Source organism: Aulonocara sp. 'chitande type north' Nkhata Bay, linkage group LG17, assembly GCF_057382095.1.
Source record: "Aulonocara sp. 'chitande type north' Nkhata Bay isolate Kocher_YH1m ecotype deep benthic linkage group LG17, A_spYH_male_GT1.1, whole genome shotgun sequence".
Lineage (NCBI taxonomy): Eukaryota > Metazoa > Chordata > Actinopteri > Cichliformes > Cichlidae > Aulonocara > Aulonocara sp. 'chitande type north' Nkhata Bay.
Window position 1 is genome coordinate 18,074,594 of NC_141360.1, and position 17,980 is coordinate 18,092,573.

Genomic DNA, 17,980 nt, shown 5'->3' on the forward strand with positions numbered 1-17,980 from the left:
CCCCGAGTCCCGTGTCCTGTCCATGCGGTGAACCGAGAAGAACTCGGCCGGCTGGATGGCGTGGTCCGGCACCGCTGGGTTCAGCCATGTCTCGGTGAAGCAGAGGAGATTGCAGTCCCGAATGTCTCTCTGGAACTTTATCCTGGCCCTGAGGTCGTCAAGCTTGTTCTCCAGTGACTGGACGTTGGCGAGCAGGATGCTAGGCAGAGGTGTGCGGTGTGCACGAGCTCTCAGCCTGTTCCTGACGCCGGCTCGCTTCCCTCTAGGCCGCCGCCGCTTCCCTTTGTTCTCCCTCAAGATCTCACTCGGCCAGCTCGGATCCGGAGTTAAAAACTTCGAATTGTGAGTACATTGTAAACCAATAGAAACAAGAGTGTCACTGTCATACCTAATGTACCCAATGGTGATGATTTTGCCGATTTAGAAATGCTGAAAACTAACTTAAAAAACAAAGACAAAGAAAAAGTGGTCGGAGCAGTCGTGACGGCAGCCGACCTCACCGGCGCCATCTTGTTTTTTTCTTTTTGTGGTTATAGTTTTGTTCATATTCAATTCCTTTAGTTTCTGTTTATTGTGCCTCCCTTGTATTTCTGTGTCTTCATCTTCAGTCTCCATTATATTACTTACTGTTTTATTTTGGTAGGCTCCTTGTGTCTTGCATTTAGTTTTATTTCCTTTGTCTCTCTAATGATCCTCAATGATTTATAGCCTCAGACTTCGTTGCATCGTCCTCTTGTTTTTTACCTGTGTTTGCCATCATGTACAGATTTATGCTGTCATGGACTTATTGAACTTCACCCTCAACCAGTTACTGTGACAGATTCTCAGATTTTATCTGATTTAGTGCTCAGCTCAGATAAAATAATTATTGTGGGTTATTTTAACATCCATGTAGATTCTAAAAATGACAGCCTCAGCATTACGCTTAATATAATATTAAACTAAAACAAGGCAAAATGTGAAAGAGCCCACCCACCACTTTAATCACACTCCAGTTGTGACATGTGGCATAAAACGGAACATTTAAGTGTTTCCTGAAAACCACCTATAATATTTAAATTTACAGTTATGGATTACACAGGAGTAGAGATAGATTCTCCTATACTGGCTTCTCTTTATTGGCTCCCTGTTAAATCCACAATTTCAAATCCTTCTCCTCACAAGGTCTTGAATAATCAGGCCCCATCTTATCTTAATGACCTGATAGTACCGTAGCACCCAATTAGAGCACTTTGCTCTCAGTCTGCAGGTTTAATTGTAGTTCTTAGAGTATTTAAAAGTAGAATTGGAGACAGAGCCTTCAACTTTCAGGCCCCTCTTCTGTGGAAATAGCTTCCAGTTTGGATTTGGGAGACAGACACTATCTCTACTTTTAAGATTAGGCTTCAAACTTTCGTTTTTGCTAAAGCATACAGTTAGGGCTGGATCAGGTGACCCTCAATCCTCCCTTAGTTATGGTGCAATAGGTGTAAGCTGCCAGGGGATTCCCATGATGCAGTGTTTCTTCTTCACTCACTTCTCTGCATTTAATCATTAGTTATTGTTCATCTCTGGCTCTCTTCCACAGCATGTCTTTGTCCTGTCTTCTTTCTCTTACCGGTGTCTCAGATGGCCGCCCCTAGCTGAGCCTGGATCTGCTGGACATTTCTTCCTGTTAAATGGGAGTTGTCACCAAAGTGCATGCTCATGGGGGTTATGTGATTGTTGGGGTTCCTCTGTATTATATCAGTAATAAATACAACTGAAGTTCCTGTATTTACTTTTCATGTAAATCTCACAGTATGTCGCATGAAACTGACCATAGATCACTTTTATATAAATGTAATTGTTTTTCACTACATAAGTACACTATGATCAGCTCTCTGTTTATTGAGGTCATTTTTTTATTCACACAGATTAGTTTTGTAGCACTCACGTTTGTATGTTTTGAAAGCACAGCCTTCTGAATGTGTTTAATATTGTATCGTGTGGTTCTCAGATTTGTGACTGAGAAGCAGACTGTGATGGGTATGTGTTATTATCTGACACGTACCCATCTGAGTGGGTGAGTGAAAATATCAGTTTGTGCTGAAGAGGAGGTGGCAGCAGATACACCTGTCAAGCAAATGTAGGAGTGAAGTAAAAAGTACATTTCTTTGTGGTAAAAGAAGTTTGGTGCAGAATAATTAACAGAAACCACCAAGCAGACACTGTGGTCACACCCACATGGGCCCCACAGTGTCCAGCTCACTTAAACTGGTATGTTTCTGGTGTAGGTGCCATAGTCATGTGACTTATGAAATGCCCCTTGTAGATTAGTCAGATGGTGCCAACACCGCCCCTTTCACGTGCACATGCAGGGAAACTGGATTATAACCAGCTGCTCCTAGTCTGCCCGCTGTGCGTACGACCGACCGGGTAAAACATTACATTTCACATTAAGTGTGTAACGAGCTGTGGCCTGCAGGGGGCAATGGTCCGTCAGTGACCTCTGAATCCTGCAGTGTTCTGTTCAGTCCCACTATGAGTTCCTTCCCGGCTGTGTCAGTGAAGCCGGTTCACACCTGGTTGTTTTACCTGAACAGCAAACCCAGCCTAGTGTTTCTGGGACAATCACAGAAAAACTCAAGGAAATTAATCCATTCATCACAGATTCTCATATTTTACATTTCTGCCTATTGCACTTGTGTGTGTTTGTGCGTTTAGTGACATCACTACATCAAAGTATCCACATTCAGTGTATTTAGTCATGAGGACGACTCTCTGACAGGCAGATGGAGGCCATGAAACGACAGCATTCCCATTCAGCTCGGCTTTATTTGCAGTTTTTCATTTATATCTGTTAATTTAAACATATCTGCTGTAAAATATTTTTTATACAGGAATCATTTCAAAAATGAGAGACTGCAGAGAAAATGAAAAGCATTGTTGTGTTGTTTCCAACTCTGCTAGGCGAACTTTAAGTTTTGGGCGAAGCAGTCCTTCAGTTCACAGAGAGAAGCCTGAAACGGGACTCGTCTGCACCGGCAGTGTCGGAGACCCAGCTGGCCACAGAGGTCCCAGTCCACCGAGGGGTAAAGACATCAGCCAAGGTTCCACTTCCCTCTCAGCTGATTTGCAGCAGGTCGTAACTTCCTGCGTTCTCCACCTCGTGTTTGTCGTCCACCTGCAAACACAGTGTAATCACCTGACTGCTCATTAAAGCGAATAAAATCCTCCTCTCAGTCGTCAGAGTGAGAGCCTGAAAGGTTTGAATGAAACAGAGTGTGCTGTAAACCGAGAGCAGACTGCAGTCTGGTCGTTGGTCACAGCTTTCATTCTGAGCTGCACAAACGTCCGCCGATGACTCACCGTGACCGCCGACGCACTGGACTCGCCAGCCGCTGGCGCCGCTTCATACACCGGGTTACAGATGTTGCGGCTGCTGTTTGTGGGCGGAGCTTCTTCCTCCCCGTCATCCTCCTGTCAGAGCAACCACAGGAGTAACTCGAGTTACACGAGTGAAGATCGATAGTGAAGCTGCGTCAAATAAAAATGTCATGATGAGGTGCGTCACACTGACAGCACTCCCCTGGAACCTTAGCCTCAGTGCAAAGTTCCAGTCTGACCTTGAAGTAGTGGAACTGGAAGGGTTTGGTGTTGTTACGGTAGAAGCGGTATCCCACAAAGATGGCTCCGCCCACCAACGCGATCAGCAGCACCACGCCGATGCCCATCCCAGCTTTGTGCGCCACATGCATCTGCAGAGCCAATCAGAGAATTCAGGGGGTCAGATAAGGAGTGTGCATTCTGATTATGGAGGCAGGTCGGACTCACCTGTGGGTGAGGGGCCGGGGCCTTTAGGGGTCCCTGAATGACGTGGATGATCCCGTTGGCAGCCATAATGTCAGAGTCGCTGACGAAGTGGTCGTTGATGTAACGAAACGACTGAGAGAACGAAACCAGATTAGAACTTCATACAAACAACAGAAACAACACACAAACACACACTCAGAGACACACACACACTCAGACACATACACACAGAGACAGGACAGTTCTGTTTGCTCTCTCAGACACCTAAATGAGTTGGAAAGGCGGCGCTTTAGCAAAGGTAGCCCATAAACATGAGGGGGACACTCTGAGCACGTTTAGGTCAGATCACTGTGCTGCAGAAGACTTTTGGTCTCCTCTGATTCAGATTGACGCAGTGAGCAGGAGGAGAGAGGCGTGTTAGTGTAGCGGTGCATGACAATTGCATGAGCTTGTTTCTGACCAGAGCCGACGGGTCAAGCTGGTCGGCGACTCCGAGGACGGTCAGACTGCCGACTCGAGTTCTGATCCGGCTGCCGTTCTTCAGCTGGCTCAGAGGGAAAGCCTGACCCTCCGACAGGTGGAACTCGATGTCACGCAGAGACAGAGTCTGGAGGAACGCACAGGTGAGCACACCGATGTAACTGTATGTGTGACAAAATTAAAGGGCCCTGGTGAATGGCTCACCTGGTTGCTGGGCAGGCCGCGGTTGTCAGGTACGAACAGAGTGGACTGGACAGTCAGGTTACTGAGACGCTGCACGAGCTGCTTCCCCGACTCGGAAGCCTGGGAGCAGTTCAGGATTTGCTGCAGAAGGAGGGATAGGATTGTACACGTGCAGGCAATGATCAGTGGCATCTGAGCGATCTGACGTCACTTACGGTGAGGAAGTTTGAGAAGCTCGGCGTGGATCTCAGGACCTGCAGCAGATTTCCAGTACAGCTGAAACCGTCCCCAGTGTAACCTCGTTTGCACTCGCACTTCACCTCTGAAACAAAGATATACGGGCCGATCATCTGCACGTAACCATGGCACTGAGCACGCTTCAACTAACAAACCTAGTCTGTGCAGACTTCCAGCTACTGTGAAGGAACAAATGTGCTTTTTCCCTCACAGCCAAATTTTACTAAGTATTTACAAAGTTTAAATAAAGTGCACCTCACCTGCTCATATCTTAATAAACACACTGTCTGCATTATAGAAATCTGACAAACAGATTTACTTTCACTCGTGTTCACATGAAGCCAGACGTGTCATCATCTTCCTCCCTCACCTTGCATCCTGTAACAGAAGGTGTCCCAGGTCTCGCTCAGGTTTTTGCGGGTGCCGTAGTCCACGATGCCCACGTGTCCGAAGCCACACTTTGGGTTGGAGTAGGTGGTGGGGTACGCCACCCGGGCCTGGTCCAACCAGCCAGCAGCACACATGTTCAGCCCGCCCTGCAGAGCCACACACAGCCGACATGTTTCAGCAGGAGTGCCAGGGGCTGACGTCAATTGTCTGGGAGCTACTGTGATGTGTTCACTGACCTGCTGAGCGTAGGCCAGTTGAGTGTACGTGGCCAGGCGGCCTCCCTCTGCAGCGCAGGCCTGCTCAGCTGCCGTGTAGTTCAGTTTGTACTGACCTTTCTTGGAACGATAGTGGAACACACCGAGCATCGAATCTGCACAACACATAAATATCAGAATGTACGACAAATAGTGAGGGAGAAGTTCAGCATGTCAAGGTTATCAGTGAAGGGAACACTCAGCTCCACCTACAGGGAAGAAAAAGGAACACAGATTAATGAATTCATCCATGTCTTCTTTTTCCATGAAGGTACAAAAAGTTATGATTCAAGTATAATTAGAGATATTCTGAGAGTTATTCATTCATTGATGATTCATTTGAAACAACAGTCAATTTCTTAAACACTCCATGTATGTTTTAGTAAATACCTGCTACTCTGTGCAGCAACACCCCTGGTGTGTAGCTGCTGCTGACACAAATGAGGCTCAGAGAAATTTGAATTGAAAGATTTGACGATCAGCAGGAAAATATTAATCTTTGTAAACACATAACAACAGACACAAACTTTCTGCTCCACTTCAAAAAAAGTCAGGGTTCGAGCTCCGAGGGTTAAATCGGCTGCTGTAAGCAAACGTCATGACCTCGCTCACAATAACAATATGCATTCACCCTGCGAGAAACACTCCTGCTCAATACTTCATCATCCAATGAGCTTCCACTTGAATGACGTTCACGTGTACCTTCAAAGTGGAGGTCGGTGCATTTGGCGTCGCGATGACACTGGCCGTTGTTTTGCAGACAGCGGCTGATAGGCAGCTGTCTGACCTCACAGGTCACTCCGTCTCCGATGTAGTTGTTCTTACACATGCACTTCCTCCTCCCCTGTGCACACGCACACACACACACACACACACACACACACACACACACACACACACACAGTTTACAGGTAAGTAGGACCTGATGGTGTAACCTTAGAAAACAAGTCCCATGTCGTCCTTACCGGAGCCGTCATGGTGCATACAGCGTGTTCATGGCAGCCTCCATTGTCTCCTAATGCACAGGGGTCGATGGGCTGACAGGTGAACCCGTCTCCAGTGTGATCTTTGGGACAGGTGCAGCTCACCTTACCTCCATTCTGTGAGCACTTGGCCCCCTTAGCACAGCCTCCATTCCAGATCTGACAGATGTCCACCACTGCAGGGAAAGATGTACACACTCAGCTACCGTCATTTAACCTCCAAGGACCTGGCATCCACATATGGGGACATCACATTTTGGATTGTCTAGATCACAAAACTAAATTTTGCTCTTTCAAATGGCTTTTAAATGACCCATATTGCTCAAAGGAGCACAATTGTTGTTTCTCATTTTCTTTTTGTACTCGGAAAAATTCTGCTATATTCAGACATCAAATAAAGAGTTTTGCACATCATTACTCAACTGTGTATAGCAAATATAGCACAGAGAAATTAAAAATGCATGCCATGAAAGAGTTCGGGTTAAATGAGATTGAAAGAGGTTAAAAGAGAGATGGCACCTCATGCTGGTCCACTGTTACCTGTGCAAGTGAATCCGTCACCCTCATGAAAAGGCCGGCACTCACAGGTGTTGTTTGCCTTACAGACGGCTTTTGGAGAGCAGGCTGGAGAACATTGAAAGATCTCAGCTGGAGGAGACACAGAAACATGAGTGTGATTAAAGTGCACAAACATCTACTTTTCATACCTGAGTATTTTTATTCTTGGGTTTGGTCTGAACTGCGCTGAGAGCTGGCGAGTGTCTTTAGGACTGATCGGTTTTATCTAATTCAGTCTAAGCCAACGAAGGAAATGAACTCACTCTGCTGAACGTCACAGCGGTCTCCGGTCCATCCGGCCTCACAGAAACACAAACCCGTACCTTTCCACCCATCGTCACATGACCCATGCTCTGAGCAGTTACAGGCTGAAAAACAAGCAAGTCAGGATAGTAAGAGTGTTACAATCTGACGCCGCAGAGAAAACCCCGTCTATTACTCACCTTTACAGGTGGGTCCATAGAATCCATCACTGCACAGCTCACAGGACGTGCCTCTGAAACCTGTGTCGCAGGTACAGGTACCGTTACCAAGCTGACCGTCATCACATTTCCCACGGTTATTGCAGGGAGATCTGAACCCCCCAGGACACCCTGCACAGAGAGCAGAGAAGGCAGTCCATCAGTAGCTGAATCAATCAAATCAATCAGTGACGTAACCTGCTCATTTATATGATGTCACTGAGATCATTTGCATTTTGAAATGCTCACTGAAGTACTGGTGAGAAGGGATGCACCGATACCGATATCTGGTATCGGCCTCGATACCACATTTTCTAAAGTACCAGTACTCGTTAAAAGTCCCCCGATACCGGGGACCGATACCACGGTCTGAGACCTGTCTATGTTTGAGCGGCATGTAAGGGGTTAATCACAGGCGCCGAGTGCCCGCCCCCAGGCCCCGGCTGCAGCTCAGAGCTGGGAGAAGGCGAGGCGAGACAAGTCAGCCGTGTGGAACTATTTCAAAGTGAACAAAGACGCGAAAACAAAGGCAAATTGTGCTCAGCGAAAGAGTTTACCCACGCTTATTTACCCACGCTTATTAGCACAGAGGAGCAAAGCTGATGCTATAGCAGTGGGACGGAAAATAGTTGGGCATTTTAAACATTCCGCCTTAACCTACTCCCGCCTCGATGACATTCAGGGACAGCTCAACCAGCCAATAAAGAGACTGCAGCAGGACGTACAGACGCGCTGGAACAGCACGTATTACATGCTCCAGTCCCTCATTGAGCAAAAGCGAGTGCTGGGGGTGTATGTGTCCGAGCACGAACTCCCTGACTATCTCACCGCTCACCAATGGGCTCTTATGGAGAAGACTGTTGCCATCCTCGCCCCCTTTGAGGAACTAACTAAAAAAGTGAGCAGCTACGACGCACTAGCCTCTGATGTCATCCCAGCTGTGACTGTGCTAGTGAGACTTCTAAACAGAGAAACAGACTAGGACCACAGAGTCAAGGCAATGAAAGCAACCTTACTGGCAGCTGTCAAGAAGCGCTTCAGTGACGTCGAGACCAACCCACTGTACTTCATCTCCACCATACTTGACCCAAGGTAAAGTCTGTGTGCTATAGGTATTCAATGAGTATAGCTACAGTACTAAATGTAAGATTATTTTACATCTGAAATATTATATATTTGTAACTAAAATACACAAATACAAATGTATGCAATATATATAATATGAAATACATTTCCCTTATTATTACCAGAAAGTCAAATGGCTGGCATTTGTCACAGTGGTTTAGGGGAAACTAAAATCACTCCTATTTTTCCACATATTAATACATTTATGAATTTTGTGCAGGTATAAAGATCGCTTCTTCGCCAACAACACTGCTCCAGAGGCCAAGCTGCACCTGAAGCAGGAGCTGCAGATGATGTCCAGAGCTGAGGCAGAGGGGAGTCGGGCAGAAGCTGCAGAACCTCCTGCTAAACTGTTCCTCAAGGCCCAGGCCAGCACTAGCAGCAGTCTGGACACTGTATTTGACGAAATCGCTAAGGAGCAGCCCCAGGCAGCACAGCCGCTGGCAGCAGGTGCTGCCATTGAGCTCGACACATACCTCGGAGAGGCCCCAAGCCCTCGTGAAGACAGTCCTCTGAAGTACTGGGGTGTCAACAAAATCAGGTTCCCCACTTTGGCTAAAATAGCCCGTAAATACCTCTCAGCCCCATGTAGCAGTGTGGAAAGTGAAAGGCTTTTTAGCTCAGTGTCACACATTATAGATGAAAACAGAAACAGTCTGACTGCTGATAATGCAGAAAAGCTACTTTTCTTTAAAAAAAAACCCTGCCACTCACTTTTTCTCTCCACTAAGTGAGTCATCTTAGACTTGATGTTAATACCTACCTCAGTTGCACTGACTGCCACAGTTCTATGTTGGTGGATGTTGTTAGTTTATTCAAATATTGTGCACTAAATAGCAAAGATGTTTATTAATGCCCCTTGTGTTGTCCAAAGTGGCAGAGTTTACAATAAACTGAAAAAAATACTTGAGTTGCACTGTCACTGTTTAAATTTTTTTTTTCATAATTATTTATTCTGTAATATGTTGCATACAACATGCTTTTCATTTTAAATAAATGTTCTTAATTCCAAACCATGCCTTGTTTGTTTTTTGTTAAATTATAGGACTAAAGCTGTTACCTGTAAATTTAAATCATGTTTTTATTAAGTACTCGGTATCGGTATCGGCGAGTACTGAAATGCAAGTACTCGTACTCGTTTCCAAAAAAGTGGTTTCGGTGCATCCCTACTGGTGACCTATCCAGGTGTACCCTACCTCTCACTGGGACAGACCCTCAAATCATTATCAGTGATAACCTCAGCACCAACCCTAACTCTAACCGCAGCCAATCAGGATATTTATTCTTTGGTTTTAATTAACGATATAAAAAGCTGAATATTCTGTCACACAACAAAAACTGTTCAATTTCACCTAAAAAAGTTTCAAAAAATTTAAGAAAGACTGAAGAAATGGTTTTAATATGAGGATGACGTTGTTATCTCACCCAGACAGTCTCGTCCGTAGTAACCACGACAACACTTTGGCTCCCACATGTTAAAGGTGCAGATGGGGCGACAGCCGGTGTTCTTAGCAAAGGAAAAGGTGGGCAGATCACACTTCTGAACCTCCTGAACACAAAAAACAGAGACGTTTCCTTCGAGGCTCAGCCTGACAGAGGCAGTGAGTTTGTTAAAGATGGGACTCAGACCTTACGAATGCCTCCCGCAGGACAGCGAGTGGAAGAAAAGCTGCATACTCCACAGCTTGTCTACCACAGAAGAAGAAAAGAAAAGATCAAATGAACCATCAGCTCACCTGCAAAAATCTTTTTATTTCTGCTGCTGTGGGAAATGTTTGACTGATTTTAGGACCATCTAGCTTTTTTAAACCCACACTAGTGTGGAGTTGTGTCACACTCCACTGCCAGGCTCTCGGTGCTCTAAATCATTTTTCAGACTGTTCACCGCTACAGGAAAAATAACCAGAAACTAAAACATGAACACAGCAGGCCTCTAAGACTGTAGATTAGGCCAGGCTCTCACCGTTACTTTCACTGTGTGAGTACACTTCAAGCCTACGAGTTACACACAACCCGTGCTCCAACACCATCAGCATTAACAGTTTACACAGTCAGAATCAGTATGTCTGGTTGTTCCAGGTAGCATTCAGATGCATCTCAGACAGTAAAGTGAGGATTCACCGGAAGGTCAAAGGTTCTTTGTTCATCACAGCGTCCTCCGAGGCTGGGAGGAGTTAGCAAGCAGTCGATCCCGTAGGCAATGCCCGCTTTAAAGATGAGGTGTCTCTGAACAATCCGACACTTCCTGTTGTTGATGAAGATTTCTCCCTGTTCAAAAAGACAGTTGGTTATTTGGAGTCCATGTTTGTCTTGTTTGTCTTCTCTGTAGATTTCTCTTACTGTAGTACTCACAATGTTGTCTGTCCCACCACAGGAGAAGGAGAGCGGCGAACCCTGCAAACTCCGAGCCGAGTCCAGGAAGATCAGTCCTTCAGCGTAAACCTGAGATTAAAGGCATTTTAAACTAAACCTGAGAAACCACCTGACCTGCTTCAGCGTTTTTACCTCCACAGCACCATGTTTGTTCTGCGATAACCTCCCTGAGGCACCCTCACATTTTATCCCAGTTATCAAATCTTTCAGAGCTGTTCTTCCAGCTGCCATGCTGTAAAGTGTCTAACGCTTCTCTAAAAGTACCCTCTAAAGAAGTTTTACCTTCTGGCTGTGCAGGATGTGGTATTTCAGGTACTCCATCAGCTGGGGTCGATTGTGTTGGTGGAACAGGAAGTCCTTCTGTTCCTGCGGCAGAGATGCCATGACACCGTCTGACGGCAGGAAGATTGTCACCGGCTGGTACATGATATCATTCACCAGGTCCATTACACCTGTGTCCTGAAAAACATGAGATTTCATGCGAATAAAACTGGCTAACAGGACACCAGCCCTTCTGCTAGTTCACTCCACAGTCCACTCCATCCATCTATGTGTGAGTATATTGGTGGCTTAAGATGCGGATCCACAGGGTGTTGGTGTGGCTCGTGCTCACCTGGGATTTTTTTTTATCCATCATTCATCACCCGGCGACAGCTCTTCTCCAGTACTCTGCTACAGATCTTTTGCGGCTTCGTTTTTGCCTGGCTGTCTCTCCACCTGTGGCTCTATACTTCTACCCGGACATCGCCTTCCAGCCCGCCGCAGGTATATCCACCGAGGGCTTCCGTGGAAGTTCAACATCAGTGACACTAACTCAATATTTTCCATCTGGTCAAAAACTCGTCGTCCTCCCTGCAAGACTGACCGGGCTGTTGACCACAGTGTGCTGGCCCACCTGGCTAAATCAACTAAGCCTACTGTCAGGCATGGCAACTCCAGCATCAAGTTTGGTCTATTAAACATCCGCTCTGTCACTGGTAAGGGACATCTCGTACATGATCTCCTCTGTGATCGTAAGTTGGACTTTCTTTGTTTGACTGAAACATGGCAACAGCCCAATGACTTTGTTTCTCTCAATGACTCCACTCCATCTGAGTTTGTTTACACCTGTCAACCTCGCATCTCGGGGAGGGGCGGAGATCTCGCAATAATTCACCGGAAGCACTGGAAAAGTACTCCCTGTCTCTGCCCTTAACTCCCATTCATTTGAATACATTGCACTACAGCTCCCTGGATCTACCCCCACCATCATATGTACTGTTTATCGGCCACCTAAGCCAAACAAGGAGTTTTTAAATGAATTTTCTGCTCTTCTCACTCATTTCTCTGTACTTTTTCCAAATCTGATCATTGCTGGTGACTTCAATATTCATATGGACAATGATAAAATCCCTCTTTCCAGAGATTTTACCTCCTGCCTGGAAAGTTTTGGGCTTCTACAGTACATAAAATTTCCTACCCACTCTAAAGGTCATATCCTGGATTTGGTCTGTTGTTCTGGCATTACCCCCACCCATTGTAAAGCCACATTGTTTCCCCAGTCTGATCATATGTTTATTTCTTTTGATGCAAACATAACCGCTTCCAAAAACTGTATCTCTCGTAATATCACTTTTAGGAAAATTAGTAATATTAACCCAGCTGTTTTTTCATCTGCCGCTCATGACCTTCCATCTATCCACTGCTCCTCAACCCCTCATGAACTCGTTTGTCATTATAATGTCAACCTTTATAACCTTCTTAACATATTTGCTCCCCTTAAACATCGAACAGTCTCATTTTCCCGTTCAGCTCCATGGTTTACCTCCGATCTGTGTCACCTTAAAGCTAAAGGATGCCAACTCGAACGTCTATTCAAGAAAACCAGACTTGCTGTACATAAAGAAATGCACAATGATCATATTTTGTTCTATAAGGACTGCATTGCCTCAGCCAAATCTGCTTACTACTCTGGTTTAATTAGTTCTAATGAAGGTAACTCCAGGTCCCTCTATTCATTGTTCAGTAAAATTACAAAACCTCCAGACACATTCCCCTCTCAGATGTATTCTGTTGATTTTAGCAACTCTCTTATCTCTTTTTTCACTTGTAAAATCTCAGACATTCACCATCAAGTTAAGTCTTTAGGAGCTCCTGACTCTGAAGTAGACTTCCTGGTTCCCCCACTGTCTTCCTGTCTGTTATTTTCAAGCTTTACTCTTCCCTCCATAACTGACGTATCTAATCTCATTAAAAAATCTAAGTCATCCGCCTGTCAACTTGACCCTCTCCCTACTGTGTTACAGGGAGTGCAGAATTATTAGGCAAGTTGTATTTTTGAGGAATAATTTTATTATTGAACAACAACCATGTTCTCAATGAACCCAAAAAACTCATTAATATCAAAGCTGAATGTTTTTGGAAGTAGTCTTTAGTTTGTTTTTAGTTTTAGCTATTTTAGGGGGATATCTGTGTGTGCAGGTGACTATTACTGTGCATAATTATTAGGCAATTTAACAAAAAATAAATATATTCCCATTTCAATCATTTATTTTTACCAGTGAAACCAATATAACATCTCCACATTCACAAATATACATTTCTGACATTCAAAAACAAAACAAAAACCAATCAGCGACCAATATAGCCACCTTTCTTTGCAAGGACACTCAAAAGCCTGCCATCCATGGATTCTGTCAGTGTTTTGATCTGTTCACCATCAACATTGCGTGCAGCAGCAACCACAGCCTCCCAGACACTGTTCAGAGAGGTGTACTGTTTTCCCTCCTTGTAAATCTCACATTTGATGATGGACCACAGGTTCTCAATGGGGTTCAGATCAGGTGAACAAGGAGGCCATGTCATTAGTTTTTCTTCTTTTATACCCTTTCTTGCCAGCCACGCTGTGGAGTACTTGGACGCGTGTGATGGAGCATTGTCCTGCATGAAAATCATGTTTTTCTTGAAGGATGCAGACTTCTTCCTGTACCACTGCTTGAAGAAGGTGTCTTCCAGAAACTGGCAGTAGGACTGGGAGTTGAGCTTGACTCCATCCTCAACCCGAAAAGGCCCCACAAGCTCATCTTTGATGATACCAGCCCAAACCAGTACTCCACCTCCACCTTGCTGGCATCTGAGTCGGACTGGAGCTCTCTGCCCTTTACCAATCCAGCCACGGGCCCATCCATCTGGCCCATCAAGACTCACTCTCATTTCAGCAGTCCATAAAACCTTAGAAAAACCAGTCTTGAGATATTTCTTGGCCCAGTCTTGACGTTTCAGCTTGTGTGTCTTGTTCAGTGGTGGTCGTCTTTCAGCCTTTCTTACCTTGGCCATGTCTCTGAGTATTGCACACCTTGTGCTTTTGGGCACTCCAGTGATGTTGCAGCTCTGAAATATGGCCAAACTGGTGGCAAGTGGCATCTTGGCAGCTGCACGCTTGACTTTTCTCAGTTCATGGGCAGTTATTTTGCGCCTTGGTTTTTCCACACGCTTCTTGCGACCCTGTTGACTATTTTGAATGAAACGCTTGATTGTTCGATGATCATGCTTCAGAAGCTTTGCAATTTTGAGACTGCTGCATCCCTCTGCAAGATATCTCACTATTTTTGACTTTTCTGAGCCTGTCAAGTCCTTCTTTTGACACATTTTGCCAAAGGAAAGGACGTTGCCTAATAATTATGCACACCTGATATAGGGTGTTGATGTCATTAGACCACACCCCTTCTCATTACAGAGATGCACATCACCTAATATGCTTGATTGGTAGTAGGCTTTCGAGCCTATACAGCTTGGAGTAAGACAACATGCATGAAGAGGATGATGTGGACAAAATACTCATTTGCCTAATAATTCTGCACTCCCTGTAGTTAAAGTCTGTCTTCCCTCGTTCGCACCTCTCATAACCAATATTATTCATTCCTCCCTGAACACTGGAATTGTTCCTGAAGCACTGAAAAAGGCTTCTGTTATCCCAATTCTCAAAAAGCCTGGTGCAGACCCCAATAACTTTGATAATCTTCGCCCTATATCAAATCTCCTCTTTATTTCAAAAATTCTTGAAAAAGTTGTCGCCGCCCAGCTTCATTTACATCTCAGTGACCATAATCTCCATGAACAATTTCAATCGGATTTCTGCCTCAATCATAGCACAGAAACTGCTCTGTTAAGAATTACCAATGACCTTTTGATGGCAGCTGATTCTGGTCTCCTATCCATCCTCATCCTTCTTGATCTTAGTGCGGCGTTTGATACCATTTCTCACAATATTCTCCTGAACCGGTTAGCTTCCATTGGTATTAGTCACACCCCCCTTGCCTGGTTCACCTCCTATCTCTCAGACCACACTCAGTTTATCCAATTTAAATCCCATTCTTCAACTCTCTATCCTGTTTCTGCTGGTGTGCCCCAGGGTTCAGTATTGGGGCCTCTTTTATTCATTATTTATATGCTTCCTCTTGGTTATATATTCCGAAAATATAATATAAATTTTCACTGTTATGCTGATGACACCCAGCTCTACCTTTCTTCTAAACCCAATTCATCTCTCCCACCTACCTATCTCTCAGACTGTCTTATTGAGATTAGATCCTGGTTCTCCTCCAATTTCCTCAAACTAAACAGTAATAAAACTGAAGTTTTACTTGTTGGTACACCATCTATCTTAACCAAATTCCACAGTTTTTCCATTAACATTGAAGATTCTCCTACCCTTCCCTCCCCTCAGGTTAAGAGTTTGGGTGTCATACTTGATAATACTCTTTCATTCCAGTCTCACATTAATTACATAACCCGGTCTGCTTACTTCCATTTACGTAATATTAACCGACTCTGTCCCTTCCTTACTCCTCATGCTGCTGCCATCCTTGTCCATAGTCTTATTACATCCCGTATTGATTACTGTAATTCCCTCCTATTTGGTCTCCCTAAAAGGTCCCTTCATAAACTCCAGCTCCTTCAAAATTCTGCAGCTCGGGTCATAACTTGCACTCCGTTAAGAGCTCGTATTACCCCAGTTCTTCAGCAGCTTCACTGGTTGCCCATAGAAATCTTACTCCTTACATACAAGTGTATCCATAAATCTGTGCCTTCATATTTGTGTGACCTGCTCCATATCACCACTGTTTCCCGCCCTCTCCGATCATCATCTGCTATTCATCTTACTGTTTCGTCCTCACACCTTATCACTATGGGGAACAGAGCTTTCAGTCGCTCTGCTCCCCGGCTCTGGAACTCTCTTCCTCCTGCACTAAGAAATATTGACTCCCTCTCCGTATTTAAGACACAGCTCAAAACACATCTGTTTAAACTGGCTTATTTGCTTTAATGCTGATTTTATCTGTTGTCAAGCTCTGTTTTGTAATTTTAACTTATTTTATGTATTTTATGACTGTTGTTCCTTTTATTAATTGTGTTCTTTGTAAGGTGACATTGGGTTTCTGAAAGGCGCCCTCAAATAAAATAAATTATTATTATTATTATTATTATTATTATTATTATATGTGTGTGAGTGTGTGAGGGAGTTTGCATGTGTGTCCTGATGTTGTAGTCTAGGTGTTCGTTTGTTACAAAACCCAGAGGAAGTGATGTCATTGTGCAGCTTGTCTAAATGTTGTGTTAATGCTGCTTGTTGTTGTGTAGTATCTCATTTTAACATGAGCTTTGCTGATATTAGTTATAGTATTGTTGTGCTCCACATGTTTGAGCAATGATCGGACAAAGTGAACAACAGTGACACACTTCTTTTGCTCTGTTAACATTGATATATTGGTTTAAGCACTTTGGCTGTAATATATGTTATTGGTGCACCACTTCAGAACAACAGTCACCTTAAAGTGCAATATTAAAATACAATATTAGAGTAAAAACACACACAACCAGCTAATTCTCTATAAGCAGCTCTTGTTGTCAGTGAGAAGGAAGAAGGGGAAGTTGTAGCGTGTTACCTGTAGCAGTTTGTAGAAGGTTCGATAACCGTGACGTGCAGCCACATCGGTCAGGTTCAGCTGAGAGTCATCCTGCAGGAAACCATCAGAATGAAGGTGTGCATGAAACATTACAGAAAACATAACATCCAGAAAGTCTACAGTCAGACAGCTGCTCACAGTTTCAATGAACTAGAAAAAAATGCTATTATACCAATAAATAGATTTTAGAATATATTTAGCATTTTACATGTTATTTAATAAACAGTAATTAAACAGGTCATGAAATAATAGACAGCTTATTAACTAACATGTCACTGTAACAGTAAAGCATTCAGTGATCATTTTATAATTCAGTAACAATGGTCATTGTTTTATATGATAATAAAGCTCTAACCAGTCGATCCATTCAGCATCAGCTTCCCTGATTCCTTATTCCAAAATGACCTGATGGATACTTACAGGGGCGAGCATAAAACTGTCTTTGTCCACATCTGGAGGATACAGAATCCTGTCAATTTCATGGATGATTCCATTCACACTGAGGTCATCGCTCTTTGTCACATTTGCCTGGTTGATGAAGACACTGCCCTGAAAAAAAAAAGCCAAACACAAAGTGTCCCAATAACAGAAATAAAACTGAAGAATGCTTGTTTATAATAAAGCATCGATTCGGCCTTTGTTTATTGGCAGGATTCATAAATATAGATATAAATCTATTAAACCAGCTGAGGGCTGACCTGGGTGATGCTGGTGGTCAGCACGAGTCCAGACAGCGATGTCAGGTTTCGTGGTTGGCTCAGGTCAGCAGCCAGGAGAGTGTGACACATGACGATGTGGCTGCGCAGGACATTAGCGTACCGCTCTCTCTTCCGTCTCATCTAAAAGATAAAATTACAAACTTGTTAATTTCTGATTCATCCTGAGCTGACCAGACACTGATGTAATTATAGTGTGTCTTCAAAGACACGCTGATGTTTGTCCAGCAGTAACCAAAGGTCTGACCTCGCGTGAAGTGTTTGTCCTGAAGGCCTCGGGGTCTGGAATGAAGACAGTGAATGGCCCTCGCCCTTGCAGGGAAATCTCCATTATCTGCAAACAGAGTTCTGTTAATGCAATTCCACCAGCAGGGGGCGACAGAGGGGAGCACTACTCACCATCAGACCAAAGTAAAAGTCCGTGTGACGACGTGTCTCTATTTCCTGTAACGAGACAACAGTTAGTGCAAAGCCCTGCGGCGCCGCTTTCATTGTATTTCA

General features: G+C 44.4%; 2 protein-coding genes across 3 annotated transcripts in view; one reads left to right on the forward strand and one right to left on the reverse strand.

Moving 5' to 3' along the window:
* Positions 1-2,776: 2,776 nt before the first annotated feature.
* The window catches only part of stab2 (stabilin 2), a 35,772-nt gene continuing 20,568 nt past the window's right edge, over positions 2,777-17,980 (reverse strand). For both annotated transcript variants that reach the window (XM_086268170.1, XM_086268171.1), the window contains 24 exons: positions 17,879-17,923; positions 17,727-17,813; positions 17,462-17,602; positions 17,184-17,312; positions 16,743-16,814; positions 11,101-11,277; positions 10,798-10,887; positions 10,567-10,713; positions 10,075-10,134; positions 9,871-9,994; positions 7,303-7,452; positions 7,123-7,227; positions 6,842-6,949; positions 6,284-6,477; positions 6,021-6,162; positions 5,301-5,434; positions 5,045-5,210; positions 4,653-4,759; positions 4,459-4,578; positions 4,235-4,381; positions 3,796-3,906; positions 3,588-3,719; positions 3,331-3,441; positions 2,777-3,145 (listed from right to left, as the gene is read on the reverse strand). In XM_086268170.1, the coding sequence (XP_086124296.1) occupies positions 3,086-3,145; positions 3,331-3,441; positions 3,588-3,719; positions 3,796-3,906; positions 4,235-4,381; positions 4,459-4,578; positions 4,653-4,759; positions 5,045-5,210; positions 5,301-5,434; positions 6,021-6,162; positions 6,284-6,477; positions 6,842-6,949; positions 7,123-7,227; positions 7,303-7,452; positions 9,871-9,994; positions 10,075-10,134; positions 10,567-10,713; positions 10,798-10,887; positions 11,101-11,277; positions 16,743-16,814; positions 17,184-17,312; positions 17,462-17,602; positions 17,727-17,813; positions 17,879-17,923 (2,859 nt within the window). In that variant the 3' untranslated portion in view covers positions 2,777-3,085. The remainder of the gene's footprint in view (positions 3,146-3,330; positions 3,442-3,587; positions 3,720-3,795; positions 3,907-4,234; positions 4,382-4,458; positions 4,579-4,652; positions 4,760-5,044; positions 5,211-5,300; positions 5,435-6,020; positions 6,163-6,283; positions 6,478-6,841; positions 6,950-7,122; positions 7,228-7,302; positions 7,453-9,870; positions 9,995-10,074; positions 10,135-10,566; positions 10,714-10,797; positions 10,888-11,100; positions 11,278-16,742; positions 16,815-17,183; positions 17,313-17,461; positions 17,603-17,726; positions 17,814-17,878; positions 17,924-17,980) is intronic.
* LOC147309917 (zinc finger BED domain-containing protein 4-like) lies at positions 8,321-9,242 on the forward strand. Its single transcript, XM_086268172.1, has 2 exons — positions 8,321-8,412; positions 8,666-9,242. Exons 1-2 carry the CDS (start codon positions 8,321-8,323, stop codon positions 9,177-9,179), a joined length of 606 nt encoding a protein of 201 aa, XP_086124298.1. The 3' UTR covers positions 9,180-9,242.